General features: G+C 40.6%; 1 protein-coding gene across 1 annotated transcript in view; it reads right to left on the bottom strand.

The window, feature by feature from the left end:
• The window catches only part of csmd2 (CUB and Sushi multiple domains 2), a 662,931-nt gene that overhangs the window by 619,346 nt on the left and 20,708 nt on the right, over positions 1-22,877 (bottom strand). Inside the window, exon 2 of the mRNA XM_034160153.1 lies at positions 4,213-4,429. Within this exon, the coding sequence (XP_034016044.1) occupies positions 4,213-4,429 (217 nt within the window). The remainder of the gene's footprint in view (positions 1-4,212; positions 4,430-22,877) is intronic.

Below are 22,877 nucleotides of genomic sequence, written 5' to 3' on the forward strand. Positions count from 1 at the left end.
CTTCATGTGGTCTTGTTTGGTAATAATCAGTTCTGTGTTTGCTCATCTCCACTTGTTCCTGTGCTGCTGCCAACTCTACTTTGTTTCTGATCATTTGGACTGTTCTGTAGTTTGGACTCTCATTATCAACTGAAGCTTCAGGAAATAAACTCTTTACTTTTTACTCCTTCTGCAATCTGGCTGAATTTTGGTGTACAATCCTTCTAAAATCCTAGCAGATTAATAATACCAATCACTGGCCAGGTGCGTGCTGATGGTTAACATTAATCAAGAATGTTGGCTTTGAAACCCAAGGTTGCATTGATTCTGATGCATGCACAGTTTTCATTAACACTGTTACCATGGCTGCATAGAAAATGTGAATGAACAGCATGTGATCTGCAAGGAACTTGCAAAAGCTCATCAAATTAACATTTTCCTTCATTTTACCAGTCGAACTGTCATAATAAAAATAATTCAATACAACTTTGTACTGCTATAATTTTTCCCCTGATAATGTGTAGATTTACGCACTCTTTATAATGGACTGAAAATATCCTTAAAGCCCCCGATACACATAGCAAGAATGTGCAGGAACCAGGCCAAAACAGCAAACATTACCATCATCAGACACAGTCAGGAGGAAAAGAGGCATGGTCAGCAGTGTCAGAATGCATCCATATTACCTCATCCACACCTGCACGATGGCATCCAAAGTGCATGTAGACAACAGGTAAAAAGGTACGAGTAGATGACAAACTGCCATCAGATGCCCATAAAAGGTGCTGAAGACTACCTGATGTCCAAACCTCTGGATGGCAAACAGATTGGAGTGGGAGGCAGCGCTGTATTCCTCACGTGCACATGTGTACGAGTGTGCAGTGCATGTGCCCCATGCACATGCGAGGGGCTGAAATTATCAATCAGCTGTGTGTCTGTGTATTCATAAACCACTAAGCGCGTGCGTGCCACTGGATACCTTTGCTGAAAATTTGCCGGCAGTGGACCATGCAGTCACACCATGCATCAGACGCAGCCTTTCCAACAAACTTTCATTTCTTTTTTCTTTTTGCTCACTTCAGGAGCACAACACAACTCTGTACACTGTGATGTCAGTTGGATTATCACATGGGATTTAATTTTTGCAGCTGGGGTGAGGCTTTTCACCACAGCTGTGGTTTGGTTCCTGTGTGCTCTGCACTGTGAAAGGATTGTGGTTCCATGATGGAGGTGAGTTTCATGTTTAATAATCTTGTCATGGCCTGGGATACAGTTCCATGTCACACCTCCTACAGAGTTTAGATGGTGATCAGGTAATATGCATATTACAATTGTGAGATCCATTCAGCTCCGTGCCTGATGTGTGCTATGTTGCATTACTGCGCATATGACCATGGAGATGCGTAGCGGCACACAGTACTTTTAGTTTAATTGTGCACTGTTCACATTCACTGTATATGATGAATGCCTGCCACAAACATGTTATTTCACATCATTTTCTTTGCCCTCCCCTGACAGAGTCCGGTGGAGGTGGATATCCCACATGTTGGCAGACTTTGCTTGACCGATTGATCTCAGAGCTCAATCAACCATGATCAGATAATTTCAGATGCTGTTTTTATGCCATCAGAATATGTCAACTGCAACCACATGATGAAAAAACTGCATATAGACCGCCATCAGAAGGCATCTCGAAGGCACCAAGAGTGTTTTGAACATGTGCAACACACTCAGGGCAGCTGAGCAAATGGGACCATATATGTAGATGTTCACAGACTGCCATCCACTTGCAGTCTTTGGACTGCAAGTCAATATTTCCCGATTGTGGCCGGATGTGTCATTCTGACACAATTCTGCCTCAATCGGAGTATGTGTAATGGTAGTATAAATTTCACTCAAATTCCTGTGATCACCATGTCCTCCAGTCCTGTAGAAGTCACTGTGGACCCAACAGGCTCCTGGTCATATCGAGCACTGTTTCACAGCTGAGCAAGGGCAGAAAATATAAGAGTCACAGCTTCATCTTTTAAAGCCAGCATGTGTGCGCTTTAATTTTAACAACGAAATTGGGATTAATAATTTAAATAAAGCATATGTTTGCAATCTTTGGCATAGTTGAAACTAGGGATGGAAATCAAGAACCTATTCCACTTCAGAAGCCATTTCAAATTTTTCAATCTGGCATGTTTTTCTAATAGTTTCATCAGAAAACCAACTGTCAAAATTTCAGAGGCAACTTTGTTATATCAGGCTCTGCATCTAGAAACCAGGAAAACAGCTGCATTGATGCTGAAAACCTCTGGAGACCTTTATTTGTCCACACAGAAAACTGATCAGTCTGAATTGATAAGAGAATTGAAGAAGAATCAGACAGATAGGCAGAATTGACAATGTACTGTATCTTTACTGATTAAATATCAATTCAACTGACTTCAGGAATATGGAAGACATTATGGAGCCACATTGCATTTTGTGATCCAGAACAATTAAATGCCCAAGATGTATGAAGAACTGAAGGGAATAGTATGCACTTTATTTAGATATAATGTTATGGCATCTTACACTTCACTGGGTTCATTAACACTGTAGTTTACAAATACATTTCAAAAGAAGAATTGGAATGGAAATTTTAAAATGAAACTATTTTGAATCAATTTGTATACTTAACTATCAGTACTGTATAATGGGATGTAAATACTAATCTGCCCAGATTGTATTCTTAGTTCCATTGCTGTTGTTACATTTGCTGTAAATTATGTAGTGCATTGCAATATATCCCAAATCAAATCTGCTGCTATGCAACAGGTCCATTCCCACCTCTCAAAAGTAACCATCCTTCTGTCACAGCATGATAAAGTATGGGAGTGTCCTTGGCATTTTCCACCCACTGAGGTCCTCAACACTAAGGCACCTATGTACTGGATTATACACAGCGACATGCACCATATGGCCAACATTCATAGCTGGCATCCCCTCACACTGTATCAGTGTATCGCAGTATGTATCATCTTGCAATGTATTGCAAAACAGTTGTATAATGGCCAGTGTCTTGTGACATGGATGGTATTGCAAGGTCCTTGCCAAAATCCAGATATGCCAACATACTAGTGTCACTTCATAAATAGCAGTATGCCCTTCTCACACAGATAGCGTGTTTGTTTCATTTAGAGGAGCATGTAGCCTGTGTCACCCAGCTCACCACTATCCACCACAAACATGTCACACAGTTGCTGGCACTCAGAGTTTGTTGAGTATTTTGGTCATGTTCAAACTGTTTGCCACTAAACTTCAGTTGCTGTGCAGTCACCCTTTACACACCATGTGCATGCATTTTGTGTGAGCTCCTGGAAAGGACTGGGCTATTCTGGAACTCCAAATACACATAATAATAATAATAATTTTAAGAAAAGGATTAAGTGATGGACAGGAAGCGGTAGACGATGCCCACTGGCAGCCACTGAACACCAGACACATGACAGCACTTGTCGATATTGACAGCAAGTGCCAGCATGTGCAAGTATAGCTCACCAGTGGTTGACACTAACATGACATGCTTATGACTTCTGTGTAAGAGGAATACCTCTTACACAGTATGCTCTTCATTCATTCATTTGTCGCCACTTGTCCAGGTCACAGTGGGAGTAGACCAAGCAACTCATCCCTGTCCTCAACCAAGTCCTCTAACTCCTTCTGGGGATCCCAAGGCATTCCCAAGCCAGCTGGGAAATTTAATCCCTCTAGCATGTCCTGAGTCTTCCCCGAGATCTCCTCTCAGTTGGACATGCCTGGAAAACCAACCTAGGGAGATGACCAGGATCCTCCCCAGATGCCCAAACCACCTTAACTGGCTCCTGTGAGTCCCTCACTGACATTCATGCTTCTCATCCTGTCCTTGAATGTAAGCCCAGATGCCCAAAGGAGGAATGTCATTTCTGTCAGTTGCACCTACCCAAAGCTCATGACTATTGGAGCGTAAATGAACAGGTAAATTGAGAGTCTTGCCTTCTGCTCAGCATCCAGAAAGCTGATAATTCCCAATAACTTACAACACCATATTTCAAACAGTTACCATGGTATGCCCATTACCAGTGATGATGTTGCACTATTGTATTCTAACAAATGGAGCTCGTCTACCCTTGTGGGTAGTATGAAGGTGCAAAAAACATCCTTGAATATATCAAAATAGGAAAAACACATATCTGAGTGCAATGGAGCAACATTTGTTCTCTTTACCTGGTCCGTAGGTTTCCAGGGCTGGGCGGTCCATCATATACAGACAGGATGTCAAAATCCTCTTCGAGGGCGAAGCCTTGGAACACCAGCTGTATCCGGTTGTGCTCTGACGCCACAATCACCCATGTGCAGTTAGCATAGTTTGGATAACCATAAGGGTAACCAGGGCTCTCTATCATCCCATTGGGACTGTGTAGTGTGTAACTGCAGTTCTGAGCTGTGAAGGGAAAAAAAAGGCCGTTGTTATAACAGTGAAAATGGTTGACTTCAGCAGGATGAAATGATTTAACCTCATAAAACACTTTGTAGTGAGGATGCACTTTTTTTGTAACTTTTAAATCCAGGCTCATAAATGCACACCCACTGTCAAACACTTTGTTCAGAGTGCTGCAGCATCCATTATCACAAAGTGATGCGCGGCATTGGTCATTAATACATCAGTGCAACATGTCTCACCCTCTCCCCATTTTTCTCCACCTCTACCACCTCCATCATCACACACTTGTTCACTCAGTGGATTTTTTGCCACATTAACAAAAAGGTTGCCATGTTAACACGTGAAATAAGTGGGTTAGAGCAGATAAAAGCGGAAATGCTGTGGGAGGAGAGGAACCGAACATTATCATGCTGGCGGAGGACACATTATTGCAGTAATGTGACCAATTTTGCCCCAACCTGAAGTGAAATTACTCGTCCCTGCTGGAGTGTGTGCATGCACGCATCCCTCTACTTTAATTGGACTCATCTTTTGCTTTGTTGCCAAGCACTGAACTCAATCTGATGTTATAAATGTGAAACGGGTTTCATCGGGTCAAAGCAAGCCAATGCAGACAGAGTACAGCCTTAACTTTTAATCAGTGTTCAGGATTTAGCTGTAATTAATCCAAAATGGCATTTATGCTATTTTCTGGGTCTACAGTGGGTATAGAAAGTACACACAAACACACACACACACACACACACACACAATTTCAATTCATTTGTGCCTTAAAAAATTTACTCAAACCGAAAACAAATCTTGCGAATGTGATAAAAATGAAATAAGAAAACCAAATCCAAATAACAGGTTGGATAAATAATGACTCCCTTTTGGCATAACACAACTAACTCATTACTTTTACAACCAATTTTCTTTCAGCATGTCAGGGGATGAATCCATGGACATTTCCAAGTCAGTGACTGTTGTTGGACTTTATTCACATCAATTATGAAGCAAAGGTAAACCTGTCTAGCTTAGGCATTTGTCAAAAACCTGGTGACTATAGAAAAGAAGAAGATGAGTGAGGCAAGCCACAAAGACACCCATGTCTACTCCGAAGGAGATCTATTCCTCTGTGGCTGTGACTGGAAAAACTATTGTATCATCTGTCATAATATCACAGTGGAGTTGCAGAGAGAAGAACCTTCATACAAGGAAACCTATATAAATTTGAGGCTTTCATCCACCATGCATCTTCTGTCAAACTGTAGCTAAACTTAGATGGACTTTTTTCCCCACGGCACAGTCAGTGGGCTACCTGTCACTGTGTGCAGGCAGTCAGTCATGCTTGTGAACCAAACTTGGTAACTGCATTAAAGAAAGTGATCCAAAGAAGCCTATTGCTTTTGGGTTCACAAGGTCAAGGTCATTGGAGTGTACTTTGTAAAATGAAAATAAAAAAAGAATGCATGCAGTAGCTTCTTTCGCAATTGCCTGACTGTCACCAAGCTTTATGTCTGTGTTAAGCATGGTTTTGCCAAGAAGAATCTTGGTTTTGGATTCAAAAGGCCAAAAATCAAGGCCATTTGAGCGTACTTTGCAAAAGGTTATGAAAACAATAACTTCTTTCATAATTGCCTGACTGTCACCAAACCTGGTAAGCAAGGTGTTGCCAAAAAGCCCATTGAATTTGGTTTCAAAATGTCAATATCACTTAACTGCACTTTGTAACAAACTTCCCCAAATACTGTATGCTTTTTAGGGCATACTGACCCAAAGAAGCCTCTTCACTTAGGGGTAAATATTTCCAAAAGGTTAAGAACACTGGAGGTTAATTTGTGAAAATTTTGGGAGCACAATAGCTTCTTTCCCAATGGCCTGATTGTCTCCACACTTGGTATGTGTGTTAGACATCATGACCCCACAAGAAGTCGATTGATTTTGAGGTTAAAAAGTCAAAATTGCTGCACTGCATTTTCACCAGCTGTCATCGACAAGCTTATCAATGTTTGCCCAGGGCTCCTTGGATTCATGCCAACTATGCAAGAACCCATCTTTCCTCCACTCCACCAAAATCCATCTTTCCTCCACTCCACCATGATGTTGTATAAGTAGTGATGCAAAATGCAAACATTGCATGAAGCACAGTTTCACCAATAACATCTATAGACACCAATAACTCACATTTTATCATGGGTTGGTTTGGTGGTACTACTGGACTTCATGCACAGGAACCCTCATTTTGAGAAAACCAATTTTTAACCATACAGTACCATACTGTTCGTATTTCTTCAAGCGACAGCATGTTAAGATTTAGGGGCATTTATGAAAAGAAAATGAACAAGGCATTCAGAAACATCTGCTCAGTATATCTTGCAACAGTGAACTGACGTGGTCTCGTAAGCTTTGAAGACTGAGTACCCTTGTAGAGGCCACCATGTTGATGCACAAAAAAAGGACCTTCCACATTTTGCATCCTGGACAGAAGACCAAAAAAAAAAAAAGAAAATGAATCATTGGTTGTTCCCCTACTACACACAGTCTACTAGTTGCTTGTGCAGGCTGTGCACAATTTCTCCAATCACAGCTGTATAAGGCTATAACTTCTTCTGGGTTGTCTGGGTGTCTTTGTGGCTTTCCTCACTCTTCTACTTCTTGCACCGTCACTCAGTTTTTGAGAACTATCTATACTCCATGCAGATTTACCATAGAGTGAAAATCTGTTTGCATTTCTTTGTAATTGATGTAAATAAAGTCCAATACATATTCAGTGGTAGCTTTACCATCAGAGAACCTCATCCACAACTACCACAAAAGTCTCCAAGCTTTCATTGATGTTAAAGGTGGCAATACAAGGTATTAAGAACAGGGGTATGCAAACTTTTGATTAGGGTCATTTGGTTAGTTTCTGTTGTCATTGTGATTTAAAAAGAGTAAACAGTTTGATATAAATGGCTTCACACAACCACTAACTATGAGTGGAAAAAAACGTTTTTGTGTTATAATTCATATTCTCTGAAAAGTGGGCAAAAAAAAAAAAAAAAAAACCCAAAGCAAAAAATTTTCAAAGCACAGAAAATCATGCCCATTAATGGCATAACACACTCTACAACCACACCACTCAATGACACTTGAGCCTACACACTACTGACTTTTGTTGTTGTTGTTGTTTTGAGTAAATGGAGTTTAAAGTGCAGGCAATTGGGGTCATGATCACATGAAGCAACCCGCATGAATAAATATGGGCTTAGAGGTGGTGAATTTTAATGTCAGGAAAGAACTCATGCCATTCACTTAAATTAGGTGTATTTTTCCCCCTGTATTTTTCCATGAATCATAATACGTTTTGATTGAAATTTAATTAGGAGAGTATAAATGAAAGATATCTGTTATGTACACTGGCACAATCATTCAAGAACACAAATTATTCCAAACAAAGACCAGATTACATTTCTTGCACATTTATGTCTGTACTTAGAAATACATATGCAATACCAGTTCAAGGGTTAAACACAGGGAATTGAGTATATTTTGATTCTACATATACGAGTATGTGGGTGATTTTTTTAACTACGGGCACTATTGGCCTTGTAAATGTAATTTCCACCACACCATTGCCTTACAATATAAAGCGCCTTGGGGCAACTGTTTGTTGTGATTTGGCGCTATATACATGTGCTCTGATGTCACTGTTTATCTCCATAGAAACTACCCAAACAATCTTTCATACAAACTGTTTAAAGGGACATTACAGTGTTGTGGTGGAAATTACGGCAATAGTGTGGGACAACTACATTTTGTTTAAAAAAATCACAACAGTTGTATGACATTGAATACCCCAATTATGTTTTGATTATTTTACTGATATTTTATTCAGAGATATTTTAAAACATTAGAAAAAACGTTTCTTTACCATTCATTTTTATCATTGAAGATCAAAAGTCTGGATGTGGGACAAGCACAAAACGGCAATATTTGCATATAATGATGAAAAAAGGTGAAAAAGTCATCATAGACTTTCAGAGTGGCCTTTTATTGTGGACAGTCTAAAGCACACCTGTGCACTAATCATGGTGTTTAATCAGCATCTTGGTATGGCACACCTGTGAGGTGGGATGGATTATCTCAGCAAAGGAGAAGTGCTCACTATCACAGATTTATACTGGTTTGTGAACAATATTTGAGGGAAATGGTGGTATTGTGTATGTGGAAAAAGTTTTAGATCTTTGAGTTCATCTCATACAAAATGGGAGCAAAACCAAAAGTTTTGCATTTATATTTTTGTTGAGTATATATATATATATATATATACACTCAACACATACTGAAGACATACGCAGGACATAAACAACCAACGTGCCGCATATCCCCTGTCATCCGCTGATATCCACAACCGACGGGTTGGTGCGGCTTGGCAGCGGACCGGGACAGCGGACAGGGACAGCTTGCAAAACAGATATGACGCGTGCCCAGCACGGCCACATCATGGTCGCAAATGGTATGTCGCGCATGCAGACAGAGTGGGCACGTATGAAGCGAGTGCATCACGGCCGCTGTGCCCCTCATGGGGGTGCCTCCGCGGTCGCCTTCGCTTCTGTTATATCCGCTTTTCTTCCTCATGTATTCGCTGATCCACCCCGGGACATTTGTCATTTCCGCCCACCTTTGTTGCGGACGCTCAGCTTTTGTCTCCTCATTTCATGTGCAAATCCTAAACGCCAGTGGGACAGGGCCCTAACATCTTGTTATTTCCCGATTTACCCTGCCCTCCACTCCCACAAAGTACAGATTGATCATTCCTGCACTGAAAGGTATTTACATCTTCAAACCTTTGCACAGCCCCATTCCACTTTGTTATATTTATTCTACAGTGAACATAGTATACAAATAATGAATGTTTGAATTTAATGGTATGAATATTTCATGAGGGGAAAGCTGAAACATGCACCATTCAATTCGGCTTTGCCTCGCTGAATGGTGCATGTGCCTGCGTGTGCACCTGTAGAGTGCAATGGTACCAAACATATGGAACCAAATTTGCATTCTAAATGGAACCAAGCTGCACTTTAAATGCAATGCAACACAAATGGAATGAATTAATCCATGACATGTGACATACAAAGCACCAATCAAATGACAAGGATCCACTCAGTCGTTATATGATTTTGTCTATTTGACTCCTTTACTTCTTACAGAAGTATTTTTTCTTTTTCTTTTTATTATTGTTGTTTTTGCAGCAGTGACACCAGATCAAATTCCTTGTATGTGAGAACTTACATTGCAATAAATTCAATTCTGATATATCTGAAATATAACTAGATATGGTCAGTTTGCAACTATTATGAGAGGAATAAAAGGCTATTGAGTATCAGGTGAAGAAACCACATTTAATGAGTAAAGAACTTTGATCTTTTTTTTTCGTCTTTTGTTGAAAAACTTTTGGGCAGCACGCTGGCTTGGTGGTTAGCACTGTTGTGTCACAGCAAGAAGGTTATGGGATCGATTCCCACCTGTGGCCTTTCTGTGTGGAGTTCGCACATTCTCCCCATGTTTCCGTGGGTTACCTGTGGGTGCTCCGGCTTCCTTCTACATGCAAAGACATGCAGGTTAGGTGGACTGCAAACTTTAAATTGTTAGCAGATGTGTGTGGAGGTGTGAATACGTTTGTTTTTCTATATGCGATCCTGCAACAGACTGGCGTCCCTGTCCAGGGTGTACCCCACCACACGCTGTATGACTGTTGGGATAGGCTCCAGTCCCCCGTGACATGAAATTGGAGTAAGTGGTTGAAGGTGAGTGAGTGAACCTCGTTTCAATACAAAATTCATTACACACGTGTGTGTGTGTGTGTGTGTGTGTGTGCATATACACACACCCCGGGGTCCACTTGCACCCCATATGTTGTGATTAAGGTTAAGCATTTAAATATGAACATCAGTTTCTTTGTTTGTTTGTGGAGATTCAAATCTGTGCAGCTTTGCATGAAATATTTTAGTGAATGATGTTAAAGCAGCAAAAATTTGAAAAATACACTTTTACAATTTATCAACCTTAATGTTGCAAAGGCTGGCTTCATCCTCAACATTTTTAGTAGTCGTGAATTTATAAGAATCTGTAAACTAGTCAAAAGAAAAACATATGTCATGGTGCAGAAGTTTGGAATCAAATAAAATTTTACAATTTCTGGATATTTATCTATTTTTTTTTAGCTGAACAATACATTTGCAATGTAATATATTTACACATAGCACTTGAGCATGGAACACGTGCCATGTGTGCATGATGATTAATCTGGCAGACAACTAGCGGTTAGTTATGTTTTCAGAGCAGGATGAGCTAATGCACAGCAATTCAAAGCAGAATTCATTTTAATGAGACTGCCAAATCTCACCTGAGTGTGACTGTGAAGTCTGCACACCTGTGTGCCAAGTGACCGGTACTTAAATAGACGGTATGCACAATCTGGTCTACAACACAGAGTGCTTTCGTAAAATGTGTTTTTAAAGCTGCAGCATAAAACATTCTATCCTTTCCAACAAAAAAATGTTATAAAACAAAATAAAACAAACATAAAATAACAGTATTTGGACAGTGACTTTTTCCCCTTAATTGCAATTTTGCCTCTGAACATCACCACAATGAAGAGATGTATTAAAGCAATCAAGATGTGTGTGTAATGTAAAGTGTCAGCTTTAATTCAAGGGGTTTGACTTTTAAAACAAATTCCCATTAACCATTTTGGAATTACAGCTGTTTTTATACCGAATCCCTCCATTTTCAGTGGCCACAGGGCAGTGGACAAACTAATACAACCCAAAATATATTGAAAAAGTCATCACTTGTACAGCCAGCTCTGTTTAGACACATTAGGCGATGGATGCATGCACATGTCCAACTTGCTGAATATGTCCTGAAAGTGATTTATTTCAGTTATTTCCCATCTGGAGTAGGCATTCTCAGGAACAGAGTGATCAAATCAAATCAAATCATTTTTATTTATATAGCACCAAATCACAACAAACAGTTGCCCCAAGGCGCTTTATATTGTAAGGCAAAGCCATACAGTAATTACAGAAAAACCCCAACAGTCAAAACAACCCGCTGTGAGCAAGCACTTGGCGACAGTGGGAAGGAAAAACTCCCTTTTAACAGGAAGAAACCTCCAGCAGAACCAGGCTCAGGGAGTGGCAGTCTTCTGCTGGGACTGGTTGGGGCTGAGGGGAGAGAATCAGGAAAAAGACATGCTGTGGAAGAGAGCAGAGATCAATCACTAATGATTAAATGCAGAGTGATGCATACAGAGCAAAAAGAGAAAGAAACACTCAGTGCATCATGGGAACCCCCCAGCAGTCTACGTCTATAGCAGCATAACTAAGGGATGGTTCAGGGTCACCTGATCCAGTCCTAACTATAAGCTTTAGCAAAAAGGAAAGTTTTAAGCCTAATCTTAAAAGTAGAGAGGGAGTCTGTCTCCCTGATCCGAATTGGGAGCTGGTTCCACAGGAGAGGAGACTGAAAGTTGAAGGCTCTGCCTCTCATTCTACTCTTACAAACCCTAGGAACTACAAGTAAGCCTGCAGTCTGAGAGCGAAGCGCTCTATTGGGGTGATATGGTACTATGAGGTCCCTAAGATAAGATGGGACCTGATTATTCAAAACCTTATAATTAAGAAGAAGAATTTTAAATTCTATTCTAGAATTAACAGGAAGCCAATGAAGAGAGGCCAATATGGGTGAAATATGCTCTCTCCTTCTAGTCCCTGTCAGTACTCTAGCTGCAGCATTTTGAATTAACTGAAGGCTTTTCAGGGAACTTTTAGGACAACCTGATAATAATGAATTACAATAGTCCAGCCTAGAGGAAATAAATGCATGAATTAGTTTTTCAGCATCACTCTGAGACAAGACCTTTCTAATTTGAGAGATATTGCACAAATGCAAAAAAGCAGTCCTACATATTTGTTTAATATGCGCATTGAATGACATATCCTGATCAAAAATGACTCCAAGATTTCTCACAGTATTACTAGAGGTCAGGGTAATGCCATCCAGAGTAAGGATCTGGTTAGACACCATGTTTCTAAGATTTGTGGGGCCAAGTATAATAACTTCAGTTTTATATGAGTTTAAAAGCAGGAAATTAGAGGTCATCCATGTCTTTATGTCTGTAAGACAATCCTGCAGTTTAGCTAATTGGTGTGTGTCCTCTGGCTTCATGGATAGATAAAGCTGGGTATCATCTGCGTAACAATGAAAATTTAAGCAATGCTGTCTAATAATACTGCCTAAGGGAAGCATGTATAAAGTGAATAAAATTGGTCCTAGCACAGAACCTTGTGGAACTCCATAATTAACCTTAGTCTGTGAAGAAGATTCCCCATTTACATGAACAAATTGTAATCTATTAGATAAATATGATTCAAACCACCACAGTGCAGTGCCTTTAATACCTATGGCATGCTCTAATCTCTGTAATAAAATGTTATGGTCAACAGTATCAAAAGCAGCACTGAGGTCTAACAGAACAAGCACAGAGATGAGTCCACTGTCTGAGGCCATAAGAAGATCATTTGTAACCTTCACTAATGCTGTTTCTGTACTATGATGAATTCTAAAACCTGACTGAAACTCTTCAAATAGACCATTCCTCTGAGATGATCAGTTAGCTGTTTTACAACTACCCTTTCAAGAATTTTTGAGAGAAAAGGAAGGTTGGAGATTGGCCTCTAATTAGCTAAGATAGCTGGGTCAAGTGATGGCTTTTTAAGTCGTGGTTTAATTACTGCCACCTTAAAAGCCTGTGGTACATAGCCAACTAATAAAGATAGATTGATCATATTTAAGATCGAAGCATTAATTAATGGTAGGGCTTCCTTGAGCAGCCTGGTAGGAATGGGGTCTAATAGACATGTTGATGGTTTGGAGGAAGTAACTAATGAAAATAACTCAGACAGAACAATCGGTGAGAAAGAGTCTAACCAAATACCGGCATCACTGAAAGCAGCCAAAGATAACGATATGTCTTTGGGATGGTTATGAGTAATTTTTTCTCTAATAGTTAAAATTGTATTAGCAAAGAAAGTCATGAAGTCATTACTAGTTAAAGTTAAAGGAATACTCAGCTCAGTAGAGCTCTGACTCTTTGTCAGCCTGGCTACAGTGCTGAAAAGAAACCTGGGGTTGTTCTTATTTTCTTCAATTAGTGATGAGTAGAAAGATGTCCTAGCTTTACGGAGGGCTTTTTTATAGAGCAACAGACTCTTTTTCCAGGCTAAGTGAAGATCTTCTAAATTAGTGAGACGTCATTTCCTCTCCAACTTGAGGGTTATCTGCTTTAAGCTGCGAGTTTGAGAGTTATACCACGGAGTCAGGCATTTCTGATTCAAGGCTCTCTTTTTCAGAGGAGCTACAGCATCCAAAGTTGTGCTCAATGAGGATGTAAAATTATTGACGAGATAATCTATCTCACTCACAGAGTTTAGGTAGCTACTCTGCCCTGTGTTGGTATATGGCATTGGAGAACATAAAGAAGGAATCATATCCTTAAATCTAGTTACAGCGCTTTCTGAAAGACTTCTACTGTAATGAAACTTATTCCCCACTGTTAGGCAGTGCATCAGAGTAAATGTAAATGTTATTAAGAAATGATCAGACAGAACGGGGTTTTCAGGGAATACTGTTAAGTCTTCAATTTCCATACCATAAGTCAGAACAAGATCTAAGGTATGATTAAAGTGGTGGGTGGACTCATTTACATTTTGAGCAAAGCCAATCGAGTCTAACAATAGATTAAATGCAGTGTTGAGACTGTCGTTCTCAGCATCTGTGTGGATGTTAAAATCGCCCACTATAATTATCTTATCTGAGCTAAGCACCAAGTCAGACAAAAGGTCCGAAAATTCACAGAGAAACTCACAGTAACGACCAGGTGGACGATAGATAACAACAAATAAAACTGGTTTTTGGGACTTCCAATTTGGATGGACAAGACTAAGAGTCAAGCTTTCAAATGAATTAAAGCTCTGTCTGGGTTTTTGATTAATTAATAAGCTGGAGTGGAAGATTGCTGCTAATCCTCCGCCTTGGCCCCTGCTACGAGCGTTCTGGCATTTAGTGTGACTCCGAGGTGTTGACTCATTTAAACTAACATATTCATCCTGCTGTAACCAGGTTTCTGTAAGGCAGAATAAATCAATATGTTGATCAATTATTATATCATTTACTAACAGGGACTTAGAAGAGAGAGATCTAATGTTGATGTCTAATGTCTAATGATTTTTACTGGTTGTTGGTGGTCTGGGAGCAGGCACCGTCTCTACGGGGATGGGGTAATGACGGGATGGCAGGGGGAGAGAAGCTGCAGAGAGGTGTGTAAGACTACAACTCTGCTTCTTGGCCCCAACCCTGGATAGTCACGGTTTGGAGGATTTAAGAAAATTGGCCAGATTTCTAGAAATGAGAGCTGCTCCATCCAAAGTGGGATGGATGCCGTCTCTCCTAACAAGACCAGGTTTTCCCCAGAAGCTTTGCCAATTATCTATGAAGCCCACCTCATTTTTTGGACACCACTCAGACAGCCAGCAATTCAGGGAGAACATGCGGCTAAACATGTCACTCCCGGTCCGATTGGGGAGGGGCCCAGAGAAAACTACAGAGTCTGACATTGTGATGAAAGCAGAAGCGGCCTAGAGAGGGAAGACACAGGAAAACTCTGAAAGAGTTAGGATTTACCCTCATGAGGCTTTTGGTGGATGACGACTGAAACATTTCCAACAAACTAAACAAGTCCAGTTGACCTGAGTCAACCGACTGGCATGTCATGACCTGGATGCCTGAGAATCTCACAGAACTGTTGACTGTTTCATTTCATGTCTATTGTGAGACTGAGGTGTCGATGCTGCTCTATCCTGTCTATGTTCTTGGGGCTAAGTGGTATTACTTAACACTCACACAGGCTGCATTATGAAATTAGTTGCTGGGTGCAGGTGACCGAGTCTGGCATTCCTCAAAGTAAATCTGTCAGTTCAAGTGAAATTATGAACATGTGCTATACTGCTTCAGCAATTAAAAGGACTGCCAGCATGTACTATGTTGTACTTTATCTATTTTTTATTATATAAGAGGAACATTTGCTTTGGCTTATACTGGAATGTTAACCCAGCTGGCAGCTGATATTTGCTCAACTGATATTTTGTCGACTTTTCAACTTGCAATACCCATTTGCCACCAACTACACTGCAACATTTTATTTTTTTGTTTGTTTGTTTTTAGTCTGAGAGACAAAGAAGATCATTTTTGGAAAAGCATGGAGAGGGATTACTTGCTTCAGCATTTTTCTTTCTTCAAGGCAGCAGTGGAGGGTTGTTTTTTTTTACATTAGTTTTCATGCCAAATGGATATTATTCATCCAATAATAAACAAGAGCAATCCAAGGTTCCTAACATCCACCAATCTAGATCACCTCCAAAATTCAGTAGAGCCTTCCATGCCCTAATATCTATCTGTGGTGTAAATTTGGTAAGACTCCGTTAAGTAGTTTTGATGCAATCCTTCTAAGCTTGTATCAAGTGAAATCTTGATCCAGAATCAGGATCCAGATCACCTCCAAAATTTTATGGAGTCTTCCATGACCTAATATCTATCAGTGGTGAAAATTTCATCAAGATCTGTGCAGTAGTTTTGACGTAATCCTACTGATAGACAGACAAATAAATAAGCAGTGATGATTTTATTATGTCCTTGGCGGACGTAATTATGGGTAATAAGTCACTGATGTTATTTTATATACTCAACAAAAATATAAACGCAACACTTTTGGTTTTGCTCCCATTTTGTATGAGATGAACTCAAAGATCTAAAACTTTTTCCACATACACAATATCACCATTTCCCTCAAATATTGTTCACAAACCAGTCTAAATCTGTGATAGTGAGCACTTCTCCTTTGCTGAGATAATCCATCCCACCTCACAGGTGTGCCATATCAAGATGCTGATTAGACACCATGATTAGTGCACAGGTGTGCCTTAGACTGCCTACAATAAAAAGCCACTTTGAAAGGTGCAGTTTTCTTTTATTCGGGGCGGGGGGGGGGGGGGGGATACCAGTCAGTATCTGGCGTGACCACCATTTGCCTCATGCAGTGCAACACATCTCCTTCGCATAGAGTTGATCACGTTGTCAATTGTGACCTGTGGAATGTTGGTCCACTCCTCTTCAGTGGGCAGTCTAAGGCACACCTGTGCACTAATCATGGTGTCTAATCAGCATCTTGGTATGGCACACCTGTGAGGTGGGATGGATTATCTCAGCAAAGGAGAAGTGCTCACTATCACAGATTTAGACTGGTTTGTGAACAATATTTGAGGGAAATGGTGATATTGTGTATGTGGAAAAAGTTTTAGATCTTTGAGTTCATCTCATACAAAATGGGAGCAAAACCAAAAGTGTTGCATTTATATTTTTGTTGAGTGTATTTATCCTGTTTTGGGATTTTCCAAATCTCTGCCGTACATTTCCCAGCAGGTGGCACTGCTGCATTGCACATATATTTTATGCATTATTTTAAAATACTTTTCATACATTACACAACTTTTATAACCTGAAGACTTTGGTAAACTAGTTTTTAATGCCAAAACTGTTCATCCACATGAATAAAAATGTATTTTCATGAAAGATTTTTACAAACAAATTTGGCACACATTCAGATAGCTGAGACTTTGGTGAACGTATTGATGTTTCACACATGATCATTGTACTAAAAGAAAGTACCATTTAAAAGAGGAATAACTGAAAGTATGGTAAAGTTTAGAAAATGTCATTGGACTCCTAGTGCAGCAGACAACAGAATATTTACAGGGAATCCTTCAAATATGGAAAGAAGCACCAAAGTTGGCACAAATACTCCTTAGACATTACTCTTTAGAAAAAACTGATTAGCCACTTGAATTTTCAGTAGGCGGCCAGGTAGGGGTCAATTGAAGAATTACAAGGGGTCAAAATTTAAAAATATTTCAATAATATTGTAAGCTATACCACATTATTTGTCTGATCACAGTGATACCAAAAAGGTGTAGTTTGGATCATCTATGACTGAATGTTATGGAGTTATGGGGTAAAAACAGCAAGAATGGTAACAAAGGTCAGCATTAGTTTGTACAGGGGTCAGATGTTAAAGTTGCTCTAAATATTGTAAAATGTGATGCAAATTATTGGTTAAGTTAATAGGGTTTTAAAAAGGAATAGTTTGCACTATGTGGCATGTGTAGTTATCATGTTACAGGGTAACATATGTCACATGTCATAGAATCCAATGGACGTCGACATTGCTCTAGCTTTACCTTGCAGACCAAGCATTCAGCACAGTCAAAAGTATTTCATTTATTAATCCTATTATTTCAACCAATAATTTGCACCACTTTTTACCAAAATTGGAGCAACTTTAACTTTTAACCCCTGTACAAACTGAAATTGATTTTTGTCACCATTCTTGTTGTTTTTACCCCATAACTCCATAACATGCAGACATAGATAGTCCAAACTATACCTTTTTGGTATCATTGTGATCAGGCAAATAATGTGGCATAGCTTTCAATATGATTGGAGCATTTTTAAATTTTGACCCCTGTGTAATTCTTCAATTGACCCCTACCTGGCCACCTACTGAAAATTCAAGTGGCGACTCAGTTTTTTCAAAAGAGTAATGTCTAAGGAGTATTTGTGCCAACTTTGGTGCTTCTTTCCAGAAATGAACAATTGTTACAGTTATCTGCTCCACTATCCAGACAGTTCTGTGAAGTAACCTGTGGCTGCTGGTGGATGTTGGTCTGTGTTGCTTCCTATTTGATCCCTGATACTTTGTCCATTATACATATAGTCTATTGCTACTTGAAAAAGATGCAACATTTCCTCATACAGCTAACATGAAACTCAAAATGTTATTTCTCAACTAATTTAAGACCTTGTTTCAGGAAATCTAAATTTAAGAAAGTTCAAGAAATGAAGAAAGCAAATTTTTCGTTGTTCCACTCGGATTTGTTTTTGTCTTGTTTCAAGCTGACACTGTTTTCATGTAAAAATAAAAATAATAAGGCAATGTAAAAAGTGAAATTTCACTTAACTTGTAGATATGATTTTTTTCCCCCTTGGAATTATACAAATATACTTTCATATACACAGTTATTTTATGTATTTTGCATTTTTACAATGGATTTCCAGTATGAACAAAGACAAATAGTTGCACTGGAAAAAAGTGTGACCTTGCTGTGGTGGTGCTCCAGGAACTTTCTGCGTTTGTGTGCATACACACACACACACGAACAAGCTATTGTTTGCTTTGCCAGAACAGTTGTTCAGAGCAGGCAACCAGAGCTGCGGCAGTGTGCTCTGACACTTTGATGAATCGACGGCAGCTTTGCTGTGCTCCAGCAGGGCAGCAACCTCTCAGAGTGGACGAATAGAAGGAAGGAAGGAAGGGATCAAACAACGACAGGAAAGCTGATTGCACAGACATGCAAGAAAATAAATTTGGGAGATGTGGCATGAGGAATAATACAAGCAAAGGTGGAATGAGGGATGGAAAAACAGGAGCACAAGGATGCAAGAAAGTCATGAGGACAACAAGACAAACAACATAAATAAACAAGAATAAATGACTTGGAAAGACCATAAAGACTATATACAGGAGTTTTTTTTTTTCCTCTTTTCCATCTTGTTGCCCTTCCATATGGAGGTTGAAGACACCAGACACATCATTCATGACAACCTCTCCCTTACACTGCACTATCTGCAAATCCCCATGGTGTATTTGTATTGCATGTACTGTACAGTCAGGTCCAAAAATAGTTGAGAAGTGACACACTTTGTGATGTTGCATCTGTACATCACCACAATCAATCTAAAATGTAACAATCCTGCCTGTAGTGCCAACCTTTGTCTTTGAATTCAAGGGGTTTAACAAAAATGTCAATCTATTTAGTAATTCCTTGTTTGTGTTCATATTCCTTCCATTTCGGAGTCTATAAGTAATTAAGGATCACACTTATAGCCCATTGTCTGGTAAAAAAAATCAATATGTATTGGATTTCAATTACATCGATCACTAAGAAATACAAACAGTATGATAAACATGTGTGCAGTAGACATTTTAAAAAAATCTGAATATGCAAGAAGGAGACAAGTGAGTGAAGCCACCAAGACACCCATAAATACTTTGAAGCAATTACATGTTTCTGTGGGTGTGACTGGTGAAACTGAATCATTTTTTGTCTGATGCATCACTAGTCATACCTTCATGGTGGAGAGGAATTAGAATTCAAGAAAACCGATCACAAGTAGGTTTTCACATCTCTCAGGTGTCTCCTGGAAAATTGCAACTGGAATTTCACATTACCTTTGGAAAATCTTCTTTTCTATTCTACCACGAAGCTGGCTACCTGGGTGAAGCAACAAAGAAAAACTGCCATTCTCACAGATATCAATGAATTCTTCAGAGATGCCATGGGTGACTTGGAAGTTCTCTCACGGGTTCCATTGTTGCACTCTTAAGCCCCGTTTATACATAGACGGTAAGAGCTCCCGGAAGCGTCCCGGAAGAGTTTTTGGCCGTCTTAAGGATCAAACACCATTGTTAATGCTGGCGCTAGGGGGCATGGCTTAGTTCCGGCTTTACCGGGAATCGTCGAAAAAATTATTCAACATGTCGAATAATTCCGGGAGCGCTCCCGGAGAATTCGCGTGACGACGGAGACAACGCGAACAACGGCGTTTGATACTTTTTAATCGCTGTTTCATCCTGCCCCTTCCTGTAGTGCCACAGTTTACACCGCCATAATTGGCGGTCGGCGTTGTATCCCTAACCAACGGTGTGTAAAACGGCGATAGAGCCCACATCGGCGTCCTCAACGGCGTTTTTACCGGCGACAGAGGCAGACAAAACGGCGGCGCTAGTGGACAGTGTGCCATTCTAAACGCCTCCTCCCGGTTAAAATGGCGTTCCAAACAGCCGATAGGCGGCAGTCAGTATAAAAATGCTAGCGCGCTGCATGCATGCCTCTTACTCGCGGCCAGCTCCAGATGTTTTTGCAGAGAAGCTCCAGTATGCCTCCTAAAAGAAAGTTGGCAGCGGCAAGGACAAGAAGAAGGAAACCAAGAGGTCCCTGGTTCAGAAGCAGAGGGTAGCCCTGTGGTGGAGATGGAGCAACACGTTGAGGAGGGGGAAAGGAAGGAGAAGAAAAGGCTGAGGATGATCTCCCTCCCCCTGCAGTGACAGAGGTATGTATTCCTGCTGCTTCAGCCTATTAGACTCTGGGGGCGGTGCCTATATGCAAATGATCCTGGAGTAACGCAGGATTTGCCTGGATAAAAACCTGGGTATTAACCAGCGGTACACAGAACACCGCCGTTCTCACGTTCATCTTAACCTGCAATTGTAATGGATAGAACTGGGTATTAACCCCCGTTGCCTGACGTGTGCCGGATGCTACGGCGTCAAAATGCCGCTTTTTTTTAGCGAATTTAGCGGCGTTTTATCTGCGTATTTGCGGATAGTACAGCGGTCAAAATGCTGGCGAATGCTCCGCCCCTTTCCACCGCGAAAACAGCCGGAACTACCGCGAACTTCGGTCTACCTACTACCCGCCCACAAAACTGTCTATGTGTAAATGGGGCTTTACTCTTTTTTTTTTTCTCTAAATGGCTACCCCAAACAGATATATCCTAAAATATCATACTGTTTGTATTTTTAATGACTAATGTCAATGAGGCAGCACAGTGGTTAGGGGTTAGCACTGTTGCTTCACAGCGAGAAGGTCATGGGTTTGATTCCCACCTGTGGCCTTTCTGTGTGACATTTCAGATTCAAGATTCAAACAACTTTATTGATCCCTAAAAGGGCAATTCATATCACACCCAATTACCTCAGACAACAGGTGAGGGGTCGTGGTTCTGGTAGCAGCTGTCTTGCCGATTCTGCGGTAGGTCAGGGCAGCACATAAACCAATAAGCACAAGCCCTCCTACTATAAACACAGCCCATATACATTTGATTGTTTATATAGGCTAAACTTTAAGACAGTCCGTCATCCAAATTGAGGCAATAAGAGTGTGTGTGTGCGTGTGTGTGTGTGTGTGTGTGGGGGGGGGGGAGTTGCAGTTTCCCACACAGCCGTGAGCTTGGGGGAAAATGGAAAGCTGCAGCAGCTGAGCCGCGCTGCCTCATGGTGGAGGGAAAGGAGGAGCAGAGTGGAGGCCTGGGGGGTAGGGTCAGAGACACAAAGGGGGGTGGCAGAAATCTTGGCAGGAGATGCGTGCGTCATGATAGAGAAACACAGAGGAGAGGAAAGAGGAGGAGGAGATGCGACCGCCCTTGCTGAAGTCCCAGCTTGAAAAAAAAAGTTTGCATGTTCTCCCTGTGTTTGTGTGGGTTCTGTCCAGGTGCTCTGGTTTCATGCCACAGGTTAGGTGGATTTGAAACTTTAATTGTCCGTAGGTGTGTGTGTGTGTGTGTGTGTGGATGTCTATATTTGGCCCTGCGATAGATTGGCATCCTGTCCAGGGTGTGCCTCACCTCGTGCTCTGTGACTGCTGGGATAAGCTCCAGCCTCCCACAACCCTTGATTGGACTAAGCGGTTGAAGATGAGTGTTTGTCTGTGATGTCAAAGAAGTCTAAGACACATTCATCGACATGGACATGTTCATATATCTATATCTAACTTCCTTCTTTAAAGAAAAGTGATTTTGTATTACCAAAAATCTTGACAATTTTAGGGTACCCTATTACTAATTCTAATCCAAATACATTTTTTCAGCAAATCTGATTGGTTAATCGTGTGAGATTTCAGATTGTATAATATTGGGGTAATGATTGCAAAATATTTCACCGTTTCACATTTGGATGTATTACTTCATGCCCTGACTGGTGTTCTTACGAGATGTCATTCCTGCGAAATGTCATTTCTGTCCTCTGCGCAGCTGCGCGTGCACAATATTTTCGGGATGCAGAACTGTCGATTTATGCGACAACATGCACAATTCAACAGAACACTGGCTGTGGGCACTGCTAGCTGTTAGCTGAGAGTGAGAGAAAGTCTTGTACCGCCGCCGCTGAAATGGGTGAGTTTAAGCTACCATATGAAAGTATTGATGTGTGTTCTGATACAGAATTACTGTTTCACATTTGATGGATTACTCTGCACCCTGACTGCTGTTGGAGCAATGTTACCTCACGGTAAGCCTCGCCGACCGAATTACCTACAGAAAAATAAACCATGCAAACAATGTAATTGAATTAGAATGGGAATGTGGATGTTCATGCTGTTATACGGTCACAAATATCTATTTTACCGGCTTCCGTAATGCATCACCGTAAAACTCCTTTTTAGTAAAGCTCAATTTGCAGCCATAGAACCACCATGAACGTCCGCAAATCAGACACAACAGGGTTATTCCCTAAATGTATGGGCTATGA

Source organism: Thalassophryne amazonica, chromosome 20, assembly GCF_902500255.1.
Source record: "Thalassophryne amazonica chromosome 20, fThaAma1.1, whole genome shotgun sequence".
Lineage (NCBI taxonomy): Eukaryota > Metazoa > Chordata > Actinopteri > Batrachoidiformes > Batrachoididae > Thalassophryne > Thalassophryne amazonica.